Consider the following 21079-nt stretch of genomic DNA (forward strand, 5'->3'; position numbering starts at 1 on the left):
AGAGAGAGAGTGAGAGAGAGAGAATCCCAAGTAGGCTCTGCACAGTGTGGAGCCTGATGGGGGGCTCGAACTCACGGATTGTGAGATCATGACCTGAGCTGAAGCCAGGACTTAACTGACTGGGCCACCCAGCCACTCCAAAGACCAATGATTCTTAAAATTCTTTTCCAGGGACGCCTGGATGGCTCAGTTGGTTAAGTGTCTGACTTCTTGATTTTGGCTCAGGTCATGATCTCACAGTTCGTGAGTTCAAGCCCTGCACTGTCAGTGCAGAGCCTATTTGGAATTCTCTCTCTTTCCCTCTCTCTCTGCCCCTTCCCCAGTCTCTCTCTCTCTCTCTCTCTCTCAAAATATGTAAACTTAAAAAAAATATTTTCCCACATAATAAGAGCTTTTAGGATTGATTCCCTTGGCAACTTTCAAAGGTACCACACAGCAGTGTTAACTCTAGCCCTCATGCAGTACATTCCACCCCCAGAACTTATTTATCTTACAATTGGAAGTTTGTGCCTTTTGACCACCTTCACCCGGCCCTCTCCCTCTGCAACCCATCTGGTCTCTTTTTCTATGAGTTTGTTTTTCCTACATTCCACGTGTAAGTGAGATCGTGCAACATTTTGCCTTTCTCCGTCTGACTTAGGTCACATAGCACCCACCTCCCCCTTCCGCTATTTTTGAGCTCCTTCACTTTATGGGTGTTTGGGGGCCTGGGGATGGGGCGGGGGTCAGTCTGTTTTACAAATGTAAAATGGCAGCACGAGTTATTTTAGACCTCTTGACCTGGGGTAGTTATTTTGTACTGTTTTCGCATATGTGAAGGACTCAGCTAGACTAAATGAAGGCAAAAGCCAGATTTGTGTGAGAGAAAAGAGGAAAACGCTGCAGGCAGTGAGAAGAGTGAATCCTGTTTGCACATTTTGGGGGTAAACTGATGAGCTGGCTGCCGGCGGAGGAGCCACGTGTGAGTTCCGGTTTTGACAGGACTGCTTGGTATCTAGGAAAATCGCTTAGGTTGTGTATTGATTTTCCTGGAATCTTGGAAAGTTTAGCCAAGAGGCACTAATTCTCAAGTGGGGACAGTTTTGCCCCTCCACCGCCCCCTCGGGGTAGCTGGTAATGTCTGCCGATGTTTTTAGTTGTCACGACTGGGTGCGTATATGAGATACTAGCATCTAGCATCTAGATACCAGCTCTGACCATCTTACAAGGCACAGGGCCCCTCTCTACTGTGGTAGAGGTTTTTCCCCTGTGGGGGAAAAAAACAAAAAAACCAAAACCTCAAGGCAACCTGGCTAGACGCATGCGTGACAACATCCCTCATGACCCTATAGCATGAGACCACTCAATCAGGCTGCATGTTTATGTCTGACCATATAGGGAGACAAAGAAATAGAAAATGTATATAAAAAACTACGCTACCTGCCGTTCGGGGCTCAGTGCTTCGGGTACGAACCCAGCTAAGCGGCGCCGGCATGGGTAAAGTTGCTTCCTGGAAAGAAAAGCCTCAGTGTCACGACTCTCTGTGTGAGAATCCTGTTATACTACTACAAAGATTTGTCCAGCCCCAAATGTCAAATGTGAGGACCCTTTGGCAGTGCACGGACCCTCCGTGTGATGGTCCTCAGGTCCTTGCATGGGCATCTCCACCTTGGTCAGGCCAGATCCATGCCATTTCCCTCATCAGACTTGCTCACAGTCTATTGTATACCATTTAACACACTGAAAATTTAGAGGCTAGTAGATATCTATTAGCTAGAGGCTAATAGATTATGAAAACGGACATCATTTAAATGTCCTCAGCACCCAAAAGGCTTCAACAAAATGTTATCGTGAATCATACCCAAATGAATGAGCAACGGGTTATCTGCGTTTTGAAAAGCATTCAGGGGCACGTGGGTGGCTCAGTCAGTTGAGGTCGCACTCTTGATTTTGGCTCAGGTCATGATCTCCTGGTTGGTGAGTTCGAGCCCTGCATCGGGCTCATGCTGATGGTGTGGAACCTGCTTGGGATTCTCTCTCTCTCTCTCTCTCTGCCCCTCCCCAGCTTGGGGGCTATCTCTCTCTTTCTCAAAATCAAATAAAAATAAAAATTTAAGAAAAAAAAAACAAAAGAAAAGCATTCAGAGATACATGTGCGTATTGACCAAAGAGAAAACTTCCTCTGTTAGGGATTTATAGGCATTTCAAGTTTACATAAGAGTTTATTTTCGAACCCAGTGAAATAAAATGAAAGCATAAATCTGTACAATAATCATGATTTAAAAAAAATTAATGACTTCCGTTTGTATTTTATTTTCAGAATGAAGCGGTGGATACCAGTCTGTATCTGAATGCAGTGCTCCACTGAGTTTGGGGATGAGAGAATTCATGTCATTTTCCAGAAGGGATCCTGTGAATTAACGTGGAAGGACAGGCAATGGCCTCTCCCCCCCCATTCTGCGTTTATGAGGTCTGGCTCCGTCTCCAGCAAAACAGCACCTGCGAGCTACTGCGGCTGGGTTCAGCCTTGACAGAGGCAGGAAGCCCGCAGTGGGGTTGGGGGTGGGGTGGGGTGGGGGGTAACGGGGTAGGTGGGCGGAGCTTGCCACGTGGGGCTACTGCTATTCTTGGAGCACTAGTTGCCCCCACCCACATGTGGACACTTTCTCTTTAGTGCAAAGGTGACCTTTGAGGTGGGATCTCCTCAGGTGGAAAGAGAACACAGTAGGTAGGCAGGGGTGACGGACAACTGAGCCCCTCGCTCTCTGAAATCCCCTCCCATTCCCCCACTCCCGATGTCATATTTGATCTACCTCCAAGCAAGACTGTGAGGAAGGCACTGGACAAGACCAGAGCGGCAGAGTTCTGTGTCTATTTTGTGACCTGCAAACTGGCCTTGGCCACATTATCCGCTATCGCTGTGCTATGTATGGCTACGGAAATACCACGCGTGTTTATTTCCCGTCTTCTTATTGCTCCCGTGACTCCTGAACCCCACTTTTGGAAAGTGGGTCCCTATAAGCTTGGGGGTTTGAACACACAGCTATCATTTGGGATAGTTTTGCCAATTTACAGTTTGCCACACTTCCATCGGAGAAACATTAAGGCTGCCTAGCCCTGTGCTGTAGATACTACCCCCGGGATTTTTATTGTCCAATGTTACTGGCCTTCCTATAAAACTCCGTGTCTTCAGGCAATGATGGTTTATCTTATTGAAGATGGTTTGAAGCAATTTCCAACTCTCTGTTGGAAAGAAACTGTTGGAGGCTTAATGCCAACTTGTTTGCAGGCTGAGGGGAGCATTAGTGACTGTGTTGATCATCTGTGGGTACAGAATTGCCTAGCACGAGGAAGCACAGTATTTTTGTGGGGAAAATTGATTTGCTGGAAACTTTCCAAGAGAGAGTGTTGTGATCATATAATAAGAGTCTTAGCCCCGGTGTCTCAGTTAAATTGGCTGTGGGTGGACATCAGTATGAGGGGCTATTGTATATGGGGTTGTGTCCAAATGTGCCTGTCAGGCCAGATTTGCCTTGGTCTTTTTGAGATCCAGAACTCTGGAAAATGTGAATTTGCTTTCTTATTTAACTAGAGGGTGCATTTATTGTAAACTTGGTGTGCCATTTTGAGCATAGTTCCTTAAACTAGCAAAATAGGTGAATTTCCCTTCTTCCTCTTTATTTTTTACATGTCAAATGTAAATCTTAGTGTGTTTGTACTTTGTAGAATGTAATGAGTAACTTTAATGGAGAAAGATTTAAAAATATTTACAATAAATTATTTTTGCGTGGTCATTGTCACATTACTATTGCTTCGTAGCTGTTGACTCTCCAGGGCCATGATTTCAGCTGGCATTTTCTTGCAGTTAATGGTGTTGGAACTGATTGTTTTCATTTCCCTGAGGGCAGCTTCCCCTTCTGAGTAAGACTGAGCTGGATGGGCTGGGGTGGGCTGGGTCCTCCGTGCCAGTGAGAGCGGGGAGGAGCCCTCTCTCTACCTTCCAGTTCCTCCCAGGGCTCTCCCAGTAGGACCAGGTGTCTCAAGGGCCTGGGGCCAGAAGGAAGGACCTGTTCCTGTGTGGAGATAGGATGGTGTGGTTTTCCCTTCTCCTGAGAGGCAAGTACCTTTTCTTGGGTTTTGACCCCTTGTGAATCACACAGAAGACTTTCCATAGGTGTGGCTCTTTGGTTCATGTGCTGTGGAAAGAGTTGAACTTTGTGACTAAAGCATGTTGAAGTGTCTGGAAAAAAAAATGGCACTCACGTATACACTATTCTGCAATTGGAGATGAGTTTATGGGTCGCCACACATCTTAACGGTGAGCACAATGCCTGGTGCATGATAAGGTTTCAACAACTATCTGTGAAGCAATTGAAAGATTTAAGAAGAGAAACCGGGGCGCCTGGGTGGCTCAGTCGGTTAAGGGGCCGACTTGGGCTCAGGTCATGATCTCTCGGTCCGTGAGTTCGAGCCCCGTGTCGGGCTCTGTGCTGACAGCTCGGAGCCTGGAGCCTCTTTCAGATTCCGTGTCTCCCTTTCTCTGACCCTCCCCCGTTCATGCTCTGTCTCTCTCTGTCTCAAAATAAATAAACGTTAAAAAAAATTAAAAAAAAAAAGAGAAACCGATCTTTTCTGGAAGTCACTTAGGGACAGGAAAGAGACAGCCAGATCAGTGGGATGTGCCCCTTCTCCTATTCCCAAGAAAAATTCTACCCATGTGTCCAATTCTTTTTTGCCTCTCAATTTAACTTAGTTCTGTAGATTTTTTTTTTAATGTACTTTGCAAACAATTACAAGAGAGACCGATTACAAGAAAAGCTGCTGGTCTTGTTAGGCATTGAGACTCTGCACAGACCAAGGGGGAAACAGCAGGAAAAAAAACAGCCCGGTGTGAAAAATAAAGACAAACGGCAGGGTTGTGGGCAGTCAGAGAAACGAGTGGTCAGCATACACCAGTGGGGTTTGAATAAATAGATTTGCTTTCCTTTACACGTGTTTGTGTCTTCTGAGGATGAGGTTCACGTTTTGTCTTTTCTCTTTTAGATGTGGGCTCTGCGTGGACTCTTGCTCCATCCAGAGTCTGGTCAGTGCTGAGAAAAACGAGAGAAGTCTCTCTGAGCCTTCCCTTCTCTGCTCCCGTTACTGTTTCATTGCTTTAAAATAACTAATTCATGCTGTCACCGCGCTGATGGCAGTGGTGTCCTCAGACATCCTTTCACCTTTCGGTTATCGTTAGAGACCATGTATTCTTAGCCTCAGAAGGTAGTCCCCTCATCCTCTATTTAGGAAACCGAGGTCTGGAGAGAGCGAAGAGTGAGCTTAGAGTTCCACCATTTTGGGGGGCAAAGTCCAGCCCATGGGGCAACTGCACACCATCAGTGGCCTCCGACTTTGGCAGGCACCCCAAGGTCCTGCTCAGTTCAGGCTTGGCTGATGTCTGGGAAGCCACAAAGAGCACAGGCAGTGAGGGGGGAAGGGATGGGTTGACAGGTGTCACCATCAGACTGTAGAAGACTCTCTGGGATGGTAAAGACCACTCAGTGCTTCCCCAAGTGCCTTGCAAAAAGCACCCTCTGTCTAAAAGGGGGAAGAACTTATACTGATCCATTTAACAGATGGCAGAACTGAGGTATGCTCAGATCAAATGACTTTCAAGTTGCTTTCTGAACACAAGAGGCTGGCTTGAAAAAGAACAGAGTCAGAGAAATGTGAGCAGAATCTCCTCTCTGAAGGCTCCTGCGGTAACCTGGGGACTCATCTGTCCTGTTCTACCTATGCCCTTCCATTCCTGCGAGTATTCGAAGCACCCGTCACCTGCGGTTGTCCTAAAAATGTCAGCGTTTGCATTTATTGTCAACGGTAGATTTTCCTGACCCTGCCCTTTTCTTGTACCTCTCTTCTGTTCTGAATAAGAATTTACTCACGGGTTAAGGGATTATTTATAGATGCTACTCTGAACATACAACGGAAACCACCAAACCTGCAGTGGCTGTATAAAATGTGCCTCTGTGGACTGGCCATGTACAGGTGTGAGACCGGCGAGGGGGAAGGGAGTTTTCTGATTATATCTGTGCTCCCTCAAGGAGCAGTTTAGATCCTCAACCTCAGTATCTTATCCAGAACACAGGAATTCTTTCCCTGATGGATGACCTCTACAACCTAAATTGTGTAACATATTGTGTGTGTGTGTGTGTGTGTGTGTGCATTTTCAGGAAAAAGGGCTTCACAGCTTTCATCAGAAATCCTGAAATCCATGGAAAACAGGATCAGCATTATATACAGACATAGTAGGGATTCCAAAGCCCTCCCAAAGGGCTCTCCTGCTCAAAAATAATTCCCTTTTGTAATCCCTCTAAATGTCACCATAAGAACAAATTTCTTTGGTTAAGCATTTATGCTTAATGTATTGCTGATAAAAGGTGTATACTATTTGGGACAAATAATACTTTCACGGATAAGACTCAAATTTGTATAACTTCCATTGTACTAAAAAGTTATAAACCGGTCAGCTTCAGTAAAGGTCCAAAGTCCAAATGAAAAAATCCAGTATAAAACCCAGCGATTGTGTTTCTCTCTCCCTGGAGGAGAGCTGGGTGACCCTGATCATCAAGCACATCAACACGTGATTTTCCTCAGACATCGTGAAGTTTTTTTGTTTCTCTTTGCTCTTTGAGATAATTTATTCAGGGTCTGTGGTAAATCAACTACATACATTAGATGCAGCCCTCCCGTTGATGGGTGTTAAAGCTGAGCCTTCAAGTTACATGCTCAAGGTCATAGAGGGAGAAGGAGGTAGAACCAGGATTTGAATCATTGATTATCTGACTCTAATGTCCACACTCTTTCCCCTAAGTGAACCCTGGCCAAGGGTCAAAGTTAGAGTTCCATGTGAGAGAACTTTGTTGAAAACAGGAAGTTAGCAGAGGACAAGATGCCCAGATGTGATTGGCTCTTAGCTGAAGCCCACCAACTGGCTGAAGTCTCAGCAAACCTGTGTTGGCACATCCAGCCTCATGGGACCAGATTTATTATCCTCATTGGCATTTAGCACATTTTAAATAGCAGTTATTTAACCTTGGTTAGTTTTGGGGTCAAAACAGTGATTAAACACATAACGTATCCACTACCTTGTCAACAAACTTCTTGCTGTTTTAACATCCCTAAAATTAGGACAATGGCCGTGGCTTAAAACAGGAAGTTGAGAACACAGGTGTGAATATAGAAATAGGCTAATTTGCTAATTATTCTTGGTCTCATATAAATTGTGGTTTAATATTTTCATGCCAGTTTACTGGTATCAGCTCTTATGAGTTACAAAACCCAAACACATTTGTGTTGAGTTTCTCTCCAAATATGATCATTTAGACCTGGGGTCTGCAAACTTTTTTTTTTTTTTCCTGAGCAGGGCAAAAAAATAAATATTTTTGGCTTTGCAGGACCTCAGTGTGTGTCAACAACGACTCAAGTCTTCTGTGTTTGAGCAGCCATAGACAGTATGAACATGTATAAGCATGGCCGTGTTCCAATAACAATTTACTTATTTAAAAAAAAAAGGCACTAGGTCAGGTTTGGCCTGTGGACCACAGTGTACTGACCCCTGTTTTAGGGAGTAGACAGAATTCTAGGAACACTGAGAAAAAAATTAGGAAAAATAATCAGAACATACAGAGAAAGGCTCATTGGAGAAGGGGTATGTGTGTGTGGGGGGGGTGTTATTTTTCCCATGTAGACATTTTATTATTATTTTATACATGACATATGAATTAATCCACATATACACCATACAGTTAAATAGAGGCTCTTCTATGTAGTATGTTGGAAGAGTGTGGAATCGGGAGCCAGGAAATCAGGCTCTGGATAAAGTTCTGTCAGTAACTTGCAAAGTTGCATTGGCCTACTTATCCTCTCTGAGCAAAAAAGGGATGGTGGCATTAGAGTGTCTCCATAGGTCTTTCTACTCTACCATGCTCTAATGCTATGATTTTCTTATTAAGATATTTCTAGGGAGAAATACAAGGTTTAAAATATGGATTAAAATTATACTAAAAATTATATAAAAACCTGGCCTAGAACTTACTGATTCAACCCATGTAACCGACAAAGCCATGAGGGCCAACAAGTCAAAGGACACTATGCAAAGACCATCGCTGAGTGGTATGGAGTGAGAGGAACGCACCCAGCCTCCCCCTGCTCCCCCTGCCCCCTGAAGGCTCCAGGTGAAGAGTTGGGCCCACGTGTGGAATGAGTAGACCCCCCTGGCATGCTTAGTATGATGGGTAATGCTTCCTTGTGACTTCAGGAGGTAATTATGTAGACATTTTATGAGAAGAACCTGGACACAGGAGCAGACTCTTTGTGATGCTCCCAGCTGTAGAAGACCAAGAAGCCCCTCCCACCACTGAGCAAAGCAGCCAATTCCCAAAGCCATTTGGAATCAAAGATGGCCACTCCCTTCTCAAAGAGTGGTGTTTAGGATAAGTGGTTGGTCTTTGTAGGATGAATATTGAGTAGGATCTAAGGATCCCTGTGGTTTGTAAACCACATTCTGCAGAGATCCCTGTAGAAAGGGGTGGCGTGTGTGTGTGTGTGTGTGTGTGCCCGTGCGTGTGCCCCTTAAGGGCTCTGTGCCCCATGCCTGCTTCAACCAGATCTCTGTACCCCCAGCTTTTATTTACTGGTAATTAGACAAGTTCTGGTCTATTTCATTTTAAACAAGAAACCCGAATCTCAGAAGGTAACATAGGTGGATGTGGCTGACGCAGGGAGTGGAAGGAGATTTTACCAGGAGTGAGAAGTTCATATTCATCTTCTGGGGAGGGCAAATGCCTTGGGGAGGAAGGCACATGGAGAAGTGCATACGACGTCTCGGTTCTTCTCAAGAACTCCCTGGGTCTCTTGGTGTTGGGGGAAATGTTCTCATAGTATGCCCCAGAGATCCCTGATGACCTTCTTCCGAGGACGCTGTGATTGATGAGGGTGTAGGAGAGATCTTCTAAGGAGCTCTGGTCAGCATTATCCTGCTGGTGAAAGAAGAGCCTCATCAACAGTGGGTTTCTTGCCATTCCCTTTATACTCTAGGCTCAACCCAGACCTGACCTTGGGCAAAGTCTGTCTTCCATGACCATCTCCCTCCACCTCTTAGATGTTTTTCCTAAATGGCTGTCCCCACTCCAACCCCTAGCCCAGGCCACCAGAGAGCTCATGCTTTCTGGAGTATTCGGCCTACCCAGGCATGTCTTCTCTGCTCCATGTTCCAGAGTGACCCCTGACCACTCCGTGTAATTCCCAAATCTCAGGCCCTGAAGGCAGCCTATTCATACATAACAGAACAATCTGAGGATACCTTCACTTGGCTGGGTTATGATATTTAACCACTCATTCTAGAGACTTTGGCATTATTAAAAAGGGAAACAACTCAAGAGAGGTTCCTAGTCAGCGGCATCTCAGAAGATAAAAAGCAAAGCAGCAAATCTAAGAGGGAGAGCCTGGATCTGGGACGGAGGCTTGGTTTTGAATCATGTCTTTGCCCCTCTTGTCAGTTGTCTGGCTTTGGGAGAATATCACTCAAACTCTCAGTTTTCTCATTTGTAAAACAGAGGAAATCATAGTGTCAATCTTAGAGGGTTGCTGTAACAGTTATGTGGACACTACAGGCAAAGCCCTCAGCACACTGGTGCCAACAAAGGACTCCGTATATATTAGTTCCTTTCAATAAGACGTATAACAACAGTGGTGGCGGCTGCTGCTGCCCTCGGGCCCCGTACAGGGTCCTGGGCTAGCAAGCATTGGCACCTAAAGTTTTTCTTTCATATTGAGCTTTGAAGGGGTCTTGGAGGCCAACTTCTGCCATCCGGGGTGTCCGCATTTCCGTCATCATCTCAGAAAAAGGTTCAGAGATGTTTGCATTACCTGGATGGGAGCAGATGACATTTCTGTATCTGGAGAAAGAAAATACACTCAATGAATTTCAGGTCATGGGGAGATTTGAGGACAGAGGATGGGGAGTGGTGGGGCAAACACTCGGATATAAGCAGCCAGAGAGCCACATGATAGCCCATCAGGCTATCCTGATCTGCAGCACACCCCTGGGGAGTGACGGCACTATCTAAACAAGATACAGCAGAGCCGTGCTGGGGCTGAGAAGCTGCATGGAGGGAAACACATTCGGTGGGGAATTGGAAAGGAAATCACAATTCCCTCCATCCCTCATACAAAATTCATCGCAGACCCGCCCTGTACCAGGTACTGTGGAGACAAAGAAAAATCAGAAACATTTCCTGTCCTCAAGGGGCTCACAGGCTAGCGTAGGGGACAGACCAGGGCCTCAGAGGATCCACAATGCAAAGGAGGGCTGTGGTGTCTACGCAGGTGAGGGGATGGCCATCATGCGGGGGCTCGTGCTCAAGAAAAGCTTGACAGAAGGAAACTCTCTCTCTCTTTCTTTCTTTTTTCTTTCTTTCTTTCTTTTTTTTATTTGAAGAGGCAGAGAAAGAGCATGAGTGGGGGAGAGGGCAGAGGGAGACAGAGAATCTTAAGCAGGTTCTATGCCTACATAGGGACCCTACTCAAGGCTTGACTTGGGGCTTGACTTGGGCTTGATCCCACGACCGAGGCATCATGACCTGAGCTGAAATCAAGAGTTGGATGCTCAACGAAGAGAGCCACCCAGGTGCCCCTTCAGAAGCAAACTCTTAAATTGAACCTTCCCATTCCTGAATTTGCTAGCAGATACAAACAAAAGCAGGCCAGTTTATCAAAAACCAGTTTATTTAAAACCAACTGGCTCTGGCCCCTCAGTAAAGAGGCAAATGGACTTGCTCCCCGCTTCACAAACACATCAGCTCGATCAGCAAACGTGAGCTTTCCCACGGAAGCTGCATGGTGCCATCCTACACAGAAGGTGGGTAAGCCCTTGCAGGCCACTTGATTTATTATTATGGATTTGCATTTCCTCAGGACTGATATCCCGGATGCTCCTATCTCCATAAATTCCCATGGCCATCTAGGACGTCCCTGATTATCACTACAAAAAAAGTCTCCGAGGGGCGCCTGTGTGGTTCAGTCAGTTGAGCGCCCGACTTCAGCTCAGGTCATGACCTCAGGGTTCATGGGTTCGAGCCCCGCGTCAGGCTCTGTGCTAACAACTCAGAGCCTGGAGCCTGCTTCGGATTCTCTCTCTCTCTCTCTCTCTCTCTCAAAAATAAAAAAGTAAACATAAAAAAAATTTTAAAAAAAAAGAAAGAAAAGCCTGCAAGTTTTGGCATTAGAGGTCTTATTTCTACCGGGTTTGGCTCTGATGGAGATTGGGGTTTCCAGGAACCCATGATTCCCCTGGTGACGCTAGGGATGGGAGGGCCATATTATTCCTTTTTCATACTTTACAAAACTAGTTGATAAGACTCAGAGTGAATGAATTAGGCTCCGCTCTTTCAACCCAGGAAGGCAAAGTCAAAACTCCTTCAGTTTTCTTTTTTAGAAATCCAGTGGCCTGTCCTCATGCCTACGCTTTCTCTCTTTCTCACATGTGATGCTAATCGCTACCCTCTCCTTCTCGAATTCCTTCTTCTTGGCTTCAGTCCTGTTCTGTCTCCAGAGACCGTTGCCTCACCTCCTAAGTGATCTTCCAGCATCTGTTCTTGCCACTCCCTAACATAATTAGTTCTCTGCACAGCCACCCAGGCGATGTCTTTTAAGGCTAACACTATCACACCCACCCTTCTTTAAAATAGTCCTGAGGTTCTCAAGACAAAAGCCCCAGTCCTAAGCTTAACCACAAGGCTGTGCCCCTCCTGAGTGCTCTCTGTGCCCGCACTGGCCTCCTTGCAGTCTCTTGGAAGCATCTGGCACCTCTAGCTCTCCAGTTATTGTTCCCAGTTAACCCCTTCAGCTTCCAGACCTCAGGGAGATATGGAGTCACCAGCTCCTGATTCAATGAGCTCATAGTCTAGTGGAGACAGAGACCAGCAACTGGACAAATGACTCAGACCCATGTGGAAGGTATTACACTGGAAATAATGCCCAGGGAGCTTTGGAAGCATGGACAAAGGGCAGTTGGAAATGTAAGTCTATCAAAAGTAGGAAAGAGAAAGCAATGACTTACTCTCCTTATCGGAATCCGGCTTTGCTTCAAAACCGTGTGTTTTTTTCCTGAAAAAAGAAAAGGAAAGAAAATTGGTTCAGTGTTCAGCAACTCTCCAAGGAAATTACACTCAACTCTAAAACCTTATCTTTGAGTCTTTCATTTGTTAAAGGTATACCCCCTTCAGCATAGAGGCAAACGAAGATAGATAAAAAAGAAAAAGGAAGGATAAGATCAAGGAGAAATCTACACCTTTGTGTGTGTGTGTGTCTTTCTCCTCCCTTCTCCTTTTTCTAAGGCTGAGGTGGAATTGGTTTATAAATGGAGAACCATGATGATGTTATACGTAACTATTTGGAGGATGTTTTCTTCTAACAAAATCTCAATTTCTTTTATATCATGTGAGATAAGGAGCCAAGGTTATTTCCAGTCCCAACCCCAAGCTCAGTCTGTGATCTCCAAGCAAACAAGCAAACAAACAGCTCCCATATGAACACAGAGGTAACTGCTCTGTAGAGATGACGCCCCCACCCCAGAAAAACACAGTATAAATGTAATGGATGCTCCTTATCATCTCCAGAGATGATGACATATACTCCAAGGAGCATGACTGTGTTCTGCTTTGCTTAGATGGCCTAGTTAACGTCCTTATCAGTCATTTAGGGACCCTAAACTATTTTTAGGGTCTCTTTCACTCTCAAAGCTTTCTCAGTGCAGGGGATGAATTATATGACCACCCTGGCTGTAAGGGACAGAAATGTATGCTTCTGTACATGGGGATTCTGGGGCTAGCAGTGGGATTCAAGGGTCTTTCTCTGCATTGTAGCCAGTTTAATTTTTGCTTCTGAGGCTTTCCTGTTTGAGGAGCGCTTATCAAGACTATTGTTCCTGTTTCTCACCAAACTCAAATTGTCACTTCCCTGACTGACTCTCAGATGACTGTGTCCGGGTAGTGACAGGCTTCCACTGTGGCCACAGACAGTGGGCAGTTACAGGTGATTTAAAGCAAATACCACACTGAAACCACACTTAGGGAAATAACTCATGAAATAATTCTCCACTCACCACGGAAGGCAGAGACAACCTTCAGCAATGTAGCAGTCCCAGCATCTAAAATAACAGATGACACAAATCACAATGTTGGTTTCTGCAGCTTTGTTAGGTGACTCTCTTCCCTTTGCCATTTCTGTGAAAAACCTTTTTTTCTTACCCCAAGACAGTATTTATTGTAGATGACTTGGACACATTTAGCATGCTAGAATGACTCCTTCCTTCCAGGACATTAACTGACCTTTTGAAATATGAAGATGATGTTTATCAACTCCTAATCAGGGAAGGGACTTTCGGCTGTATTCCCAGCAAAGGGAAAGGGCTTGCTCATGACTGATTTTAATGATTTGCTTGGACTCTTGTGATGAAGGACACGTGAGTTATCTCTAGGAAATCAAGGTATAAGTACATGGACATTTTAGAGATTTCTTTCAGGTATAGGTTATGTAATATTTATATAGAGTTCTACAGCACTCTGAATTTCTCCGATTTATAACATATTATAATTGTTCTTTTGAAAAAAAAAAAAAACCTCAAAACAACACAGGCCCAAAATGTGTCACTTAGACTGAGTTCTCAAACTGGTGCTTACTACATAATTTTTCTTGGGGGGGGGGCACAATTGATTGAGGGGCAGAGAGAGAAAGAATCCCAGGAGGGGAAGAAGGAGAGAGAGAGAGGAGAGTGGGGAGAGAGAGAGGGAGAGAAATTGGGCTCACTCGAAGTGGAGATCGTGTTTTACTCAAAGTGGGTCTTGGGCTCACCGGATGTGGGACTTGAACTCACAGACTGTGAGATCATGACCTGAGCCAAAGTCAGATGCTTAATGACTGAGCCACACAGGTGCCCTTTAATAAATAATTTAATTGCAGTTTCAACCTCCTCCAGAAATGTAGTCTTAACCCGTCAGCCAGGAGTTCTTTAATCTATGCCAATGAGCCTGTCACTTGGGCCCTCTCCATCCCCCCAAAAAAGTGAGATAATCTGCCCGATAAAGACACGTTGTTTTTCCCCTTAGAAAGTGGCCTCGTCTGGAATAATTCTTTTTTTTTTTTTTTTTTTTAGAGGTAGAGAGAAAGAACATGCTTAAGGCAGGGGAGAGGGAGGGATGAAGGGAGAGGGAGAGAGAATCTTAGGCAGACTCAATGCCCAGGGCAGAGGCCCACATGAGGCTCCATCATGAGCTGATCCAAAATCAAAAGTTGGATGCTTAACCAGCTGAGCCACTCAGGCACCCCGAGAAATAGTTCTTTTCTTTTGCTAATAACTTTTTAAAAATGTTTTATTATTATATTTATTTTGAGAGAGATAGAGCGTGAGAGGGGAAGGGGTAGAGAGAGGGGGGAAGAGGATCTGAAGCAGGTTCCATGATGACAGCAGAGAGCCTGACTCGGGGCTTAAACTTGCAAACCAGGAGATCATGACCTGAGATGAAGTCAAAAGCTTAACCAACTGAGCCACCGAGGTACCCCGCTAATAACTTTTTAAAAATTTAGTTTTCTTCACTTTATTATTCTTTTTAAATATTTACTACTAATTTATTTGAGAGAAAGAGAGAGGGAAAGAGAAAATCCTAAGCCGGCTCCACGCGGTCAGCACAGAGCCTGACTCAGGGCTCGATCCCACAAACCGTGAGATCATGACCCGAGTCGAAATCAAGAGTCAGTCACTTAACTGACTGAGCCACCCAGGTGGTCCTAATTCCCATCCTTCTTCTATAAAAACCTTCCATTTTGTGTAATTCCTTGGAGAGCCTCTCAACTTGCTAGATGAAGTGTTGCCTGACTAATGAATTGTTTAATAAAGACGACTAGGTTTTCAAATTTACTTGGTTAAATTTTGTTATTTAACAGTTCATTTGTTGACATCCTACACTAGAACATTAGTGTCATAGAGCTGGGGACCATATTTATTTGCCAGCACATGCCACAGTATGGAGCACACAGTAAATCTATTTTCCATAAGTATTTCATAAAGGAATGAGTAGCCAAGAACAGAGCATCTCTAACTGGCTCAGATCCTCAAATCTACCTCCTTGATTCAAGGCATAGGTAAATCAACAGGACTTGTGATCTATTTTATGGCAGAAAGGCCCAGGATCTTTTGGTGGTCAGATACCCACCCTGAAGTCTAAGTATCATTCTGGGCATCTTTCTGAATTTGAGTCATAGTCAGCTACCTACATAGTTAAATGTGAGGGTCCTTTATAAAGTACTGCATGTACCAGTAACACTGTGTAAAGTGTAAAATGTCACTCAGAGATATCATCCCTAGTGATCTTCCCAAGGAGTTCCCTTGGAAAGGGCAGGAGAGGAGAAGCTGTGGGCGTCACCACGGCTGAGTGTTCTGACAACCCCTCGGGTCTATGTACCATCAGAATTTGGGGGCTGAAAGGCGTTGGCTGTAGTGATTCCTCCCCTTTGGGCTACTTTCGGCCATTTGTTTATATCTCCTGTTTCTGTGGCTAAAGAAACGCTAGAAGGAAACCAAGGAATCTCACCAATTGCTAAGAAATCTGGTTCACGGAGCAGATTTGGAAGATGAGAAAAGACACTCAAGTTTGAGTTACTCAGTCAGTGTCTCTGGAAACCTTGAGCCAGTTTCTTCGTCGGTAAAATGAAGATACTTCCCCTGCTTACCTCATGGAATTGTAAGGGTTAAATAAAGTTAAATGCGGGCAAAAGTTATTTTTAAACTGGTTATTTCCCCCACTCAACTTTTCTGTAACATATTCTTGCCCTTCGGCTTGGATGCTTTGGTCTGGGATGGGTTCAGAGAACCTCCCTGAGGGAGGCCAGATGGGTCTCTATGACACCAGGCTATGTGCCAGCAATTCCAGGCTCCTGTCTCTTACACAAAACTTTTCTGGCCCCCTGGTCCACCCAGTCTCTCCCTTGTTATAATGGCCATGGCCCTTCTGGTCTGTTTCATTCTTTGGACTGTGTGCTTTAACATATGTCCAATGATATCCCCCAAATATGTGACCTTGAGCTTGCACTGAAGAAATGTATGCTGCTGGGGGCGGGGGGAATCTTTGGGCGTCTAACTTCTAACAGAAGCTTTGGCTCAGTGGTAGCTTTTTAACTGATATTCTTTCAAAAGCTTCTCCTGAAACCATAGGAAAAGTGCAGATAACTCTATAGGCCACAAAACAACTGGTTTTGCCACCCTTTGGGATTCTTGGACCCCGAGACACTAGTTTCATATTTGAGTGATTGCCTGACACTCAAAGGGAGTAGTCAGAAGAGTCTTGGTTTAACAGCATCAGGATAATTGCAAGTGTCTCTCTCCACTAACCTTTCAACAATGGTGATGATGTGGGAGATGTGGTCACCTCAGAAATAGAAACTTTGAGCTTCAAATGGAATGGCCAGGATGGAGCTTGAGCACAAAGGGACTTGAGTTAAACGAACAGAGACAGCAGGAAATAGCGATCTTATTTCTAGTTGCTGGGGATCACACTAGGTTCCTAGTACATCTCCTCTCCAAAGATTCAAAGTGTTTTTGTCTTGTCTTCACATTTACTGTTATTACGACTGATGCTGGGTCTAAGTAAGGTGCTCCGTGTGGAGTATGTGAAGTTCAGGACCTGGCAGACTTCACTCTTCATGGGCAAAGGCCGGGAGGTTTCTTGGATTTGTTCTCACCTGGATGTTCTCTGTTTGAAGGTATGATTTTCCAGACCAGGGTATCTTATGAGTATTCTGTTGCCCCCTAAAACCCAATCTATCAGGAATGAGCTAAGTACTTCCTTTCCAGGCTTCCCACTTCAATTCACAAGTTTTCCAACCGCCATTTGTGTGTAGCCCCAGAATCGCCTCAGCTGCTGCTTGTTGCCCTCAGATCTGTTCACAGCCCCTCCTCAATGTACATGGCAGCCTTTTATTTGATGTTTTCTCCATTGCCATGGCAACAGCCCACCAACATTCTCCAACAACCTCCATACACAACCAGTCCTAAATCATTTGTTCCCACATGGCCAGGATTCCTTATGGTGACCATGAGAGTATCAGTATATAGAGAAGTCTATCTGCTGGGCACAACATTCAGGACTGTATACAGGGATGGGGAAGGGTACTGGCTTTGTCTCATGTAAATCATCTTTTACAGCACCAAAGCAGAGAACAGGGGACAAGAGGAGAAAAAAGGATTAAATAAAGAAAAATCTATTCATTGTTTGGGTTAGGTTTCTTCTGTATAACCATTTTTTTCCATTTGTGGAGAATTGAGGGTATAGAGAAAAAGAAACTAAAAAATACTACTTATGTTTGTTTATTACTTTCTCTCAACCTCTCTCTCTCTCTCTCTACACACACACACACACACACACACACACTTACTACATGTATGTAACACATGCATTGTATATATTTCATTTAATCTCAGACTAAATCCGTGAGGTAGATATAATGATTCTATTTTTTTTTAACCAATGAGAAAACTAAGGTTGAAAATGTTAAGCAACTTGTCTGAGGACCACCAGTCAGTAAGACTCTGAGTTCCTCTCATAGAGAACTAGGTTCTCTCACTCTGCTCAGTGAGGGTGGGGGTGGGATTTCCATGGCTTTTGTAACAAATCTGGTCTGGAAAACCATGATGAGGGTGTGCTGATTGGATGGTGAAGTTGAAAATCACATCCCAGTAAATATAAATATAAGACTTTAAAAAATTATATTAAGGGAGACATTTTATTTATTTTTATTTTTTTAAGATTTTTGATTTTAAGACGGGGTGAGTGGATGCGCAGAAAATGAGAGACAAAATCCCGACATAGGGCTCTACCCTGTGAACCATGAGATCATGACCTGAGCCTAAATCAAGACTCCTGGATTCGTAACTGACTGAGCCACCCGGACACCTCTAAGGGAGATATTTTAAATTAGCATGGAAATGAAGATGCTGAGGCAACTGATTAACTACTTGGGAAAAAAATGTGTGTGTGTGTGTGTGTGTGTGTGTGTGTGTGTGTATTTGACACCATATAGTGAATGTATGGGGCTGCATGTAAAGCAATAAAACAAACAAAAAATTATACTGTGGATTTGTCTTAAGAAGGGGAAAGAATTTTAAGCATAAATTGGTAGAAAAGAAGGAGATTTTTAGATTTAATTCAGTTATGTTTAAGAAATAGTAAGCAAACAGGTGTGCCTGGTGGCTCAGTCAGTTAAACATCTGACTTTGCCTAAGGTCCTGATCTCATGGTTGGTGAGTTTGAGCCCCACATTGGGCTCTGTGATGTCAGCACAGAGCCTGCTTCAGATCCTCTGTCTCCCTCTCTCTTTGCCCCTCCCCCCTATGCTTTCTCTCTCAAAATAAATAAACATTTAAAAAAATAGTAAGCAAACATAAAATATCTGCATGGCATGAAATATACAGAAAAAATATATTTTGTAATAAGAGAAAAGGGCTAATTTCTTCAAAGTACAAATAGCTTGTATTAGCAATAAAACAAAGCAGACCATACCTATCAAAATAACACCAGCATTCTTCACAGAACTAGAATAAATAATCCTAAAATGTGTATGGAACCAGAAAAGACCCCGAATAGCCAAAGCAATATTGAAAAAGAAAACCAAAGAGGGAGGCATCATAATCCCAGACTTCAAGCTCTATTACAAAGCTGTAATCATCAAGACAGTATGGTCCTGGCACAAAAATAGATGCTCAGATCAATAGAACAGAATAAAGAATCCAGAAATGGACCCATAAACGTATGGCCAACTAATCTTTGACAAAGCAGGAAAGAATATCCAATGGAATAAAGACAGTCTCTTCAGCAAGTGGTGTTGGGAAAACTGGACAGTGACATGTAGATAAATGAACCCGGGCCATTTTCTTACACCAGACACAAAAATAAACTCAAAATGGATGAAAGACCTAAATGTAGGACAGGAAGCCATCAAAATCCTCGAGGAGAAAGCAGGCAAAAATCTCTTTGATCTTGGCTGCAGCAACTTCTTATTCAACACATCTCCAGAGGCAAGGGAAACAAAAGCAAAAATGAACTACTGGGATCTCATCAAAATAAAAAACTTCTGCACAGAGAAGGAAACAATCAGCAAAACTAAAAGGCAGCCAATGGAATGGGAGAAGATATTTGCAAATGACATATCAGATAAAGGGTTAGTATCCAAAATCTATAAAGAACTTCTCAAACTCAACAATCAAAAAAACAAAGAATCCAGTGAAGAAATGGGCAAAAGACATAAATAGACATTTCTCCAAAGAAGAGATCCAAATGGCCAACCGACACATGAAAAAAATGCTCAACATCACTCATCATCAGGGAAAACAAATTAAAAACACAATGAGATACCACCTCACACCTGTCAGAATGGCTAACATTAACAACTCAGGCAATGACAGATGTTGGCCAGGATGCAGAGAAAGAGGAACACTTTTGCACTGCTGGTGGGAATGCAAATTGGTGCTGCCACTCTGGAAAAAAGTATGGAGGTTCCTCAAAAACCTAAAAATAGAACTACCCTACAACCCAGCAATTGCACTACTAGGCATTTATCCAAGGGATACAGGTGTGCTGTTTCAAAGGGACACATGCATCCCCATATTATAGCAGCACTATCAACAATAGCCAAAGTGTGGAAAGAGCCCAAATGTCCATCGATGGATGAATAGATGAAGAAGATGTGGTAGATATATACAATGGAGTATTAATCGGCAATCAAAAAGAATGAAATCTTGCCATTTGCAACTATGTGGATGGAACTGGAGGGTATTATGCTAAGCGAAATTAGTCAGTCAGAGAAAGACATAAATCGTATGACTTCACTCGTATGAGGAATTTAAGAGACAAAACAGATGAACATAAGGGAAGGGAAAGAAAAATAATATAAAAACAGGGAGGGGGACAAAACAGAAGAGACTCATAAATATGGAGAACAAACTGAGGGTTACTGGAGGGGCTGTGGGAGGGGGGATGGGCTAAATGGGTAAAGGGCATTAAGGAATCTACTCCTGAAATCATTGTTGCACTATATGCTAACTATCTTGGATGTAAATTAAAAAAAAAAAATAGTGGTGTCTTTGAGCTCCCTGCAGGTGTTGAGAGCTCAGGAGAACATCCCCTCCCAGCCCTCAGAAAGTTGTTCCATTTCTGAAGTCATGGTTGACTGCCCTGACTTCCCTTGATAAAGTCCTTCTGCCTTTCAGCTGTTCTCCACCAGCTGCTCGCACTGATTCTGGGGAGAAGGCCAAACCCATAAGGAATTGAACTTAGTGTCTGACACCTAGAGGCGCTTCATGTTTCTCAGTTCTTTACCCAGTTCCCTCCCCTCACCCAAAAACCTCTTTTTCTCTTTCTGGCTGCGTTCCTCTGCCCCATCTCTCCTGCTTTCCCTTGGGGAGTCTGGACTCACCTGTTTTTCCTCAGCATAGAGTTCCCCATTTTCTCAGGTCTCCTGGTGACTTCCCCTCAGCCAACCTGCAGCTCTAGCGAGGGCAGCTCCCTGACTTACAGGCTGCTGTGGAGCTCGGCCACCAGTGCAGAGAGCTGAGAGCTGAAATGAGAAGTGTTCCTCCCTGCAGCAGGGAGGAGGACCCCAGGAGGAGGAGAGTCTGAGGCGCACACATGAACAACTTCCTAAAATGTCAGAGATGGCAAAGGTGAGCAAATTATGCCACCCTAAGGTACGCCTCTTCGGTGTGTTGATTATTTTTCCCCCCAAAGTTTATTTATTCATTGTGAGAGAATGGGAGAGAGCATGAGCAGGGGAGAGGCAGAGAGAGAATCCCAGGGAGGCTCTTGGTCCAGAGCATGGTGGGGGACTCGGACTTACAAACCGAGAGATCATGGCCTGAGCGGAAACCAAGTCCGATGCTTACACCACCCAGGCACCCCTGGCATATTAGCTATTTTAAGCTGGTTATGACATGGGAAACAAAGGCAAAAGGATATGCAGATAAATTTAAGTTTCCTTAGAACCTGCAGCCCGTCGACAAACACTTGAGGCA

At 44.2% G+C, this 21079-nt stretch overlaps 2 protein-coding genes across 3 annotated transcripts in view; one reads left to right on the forward strand and one right to left on the reverse strand.

Annotated features, from left to right (window-relative positions):
- CC2H3orf52 (chromosome C2 C3orf52 homolog) overlaps nucleotides 1-3784 on the forward strand; it is a 33566-nt gene extending 29782 nt beyond the window's left edge. The window contains exon 6 of the mRNA XM_043594163.1: nucleotides 2300-3784. Coding sequence (XP_043450098.1) covers nucleotides 2300-2304 — 5 coding nt within the window. The 3' untranslated portion in view covers nucleotides 2305-3784. The remainder of the gene's footprint in view (nucleotides 1-2299) is intronic.
- Nucleotides 3785-4722: 938 nt separating this feature from the next.
- Nucleotides 4723-20640, reverse strand: GCSAM (germinal center associated signaling and motility). Of its 2 annotated transcripts, none has more exons than XM_043594164.1 (6): nucleotides 20485-20640; nucleotides 13124-13168; nucleotides 12080-12126; nucleotides 9889-9917; nucleotides 8762-8999; nucleotides 4723-5069 (listed from the first exon to the last, which is right to left on the reverse strand). In XM_043594164.1, exons 1-6 carry the CDS (start codon nucleotides 20511-20513, stop codon nucleotides 4966-4968), a joined length of 492 nt encoding a protein of 163 aa, XP_043450099.1. In that variant the 5' UTR covers nucleotides 20514-20640; the 3' UTR covers nucleotides 4723-4965. The 2 variants fall into 2 exon arrangements, with proteins under 2 accessions (XP_043450099.1, XP_043450100.1); XM_043594165.1 differs by having other exon boundaries at nucleotides 8762-8996; nucleotides 20485-20639.
- Between the last annotated feature and the right edge of the window lie 439 nt (nucleotides 20641-21079).

This window comes from Prionailurus bengalensis, chromosome C2 (genome assembly GCF_016509475.1).
Source record: "Prionailurus bengalensis isolate Pbe53 chromosome C2, Fcat_Pben_1.1_paternal_pri, whole genome shotgun sequence".
In the NCBI taxonomy this organism is placed as follows: domain Eukaryota; kingdom Metazoa; phylum Chordata; class Mammalia; order Carnivora; family Felidae; genus Prionailurus; species Prionailurus bengalensis.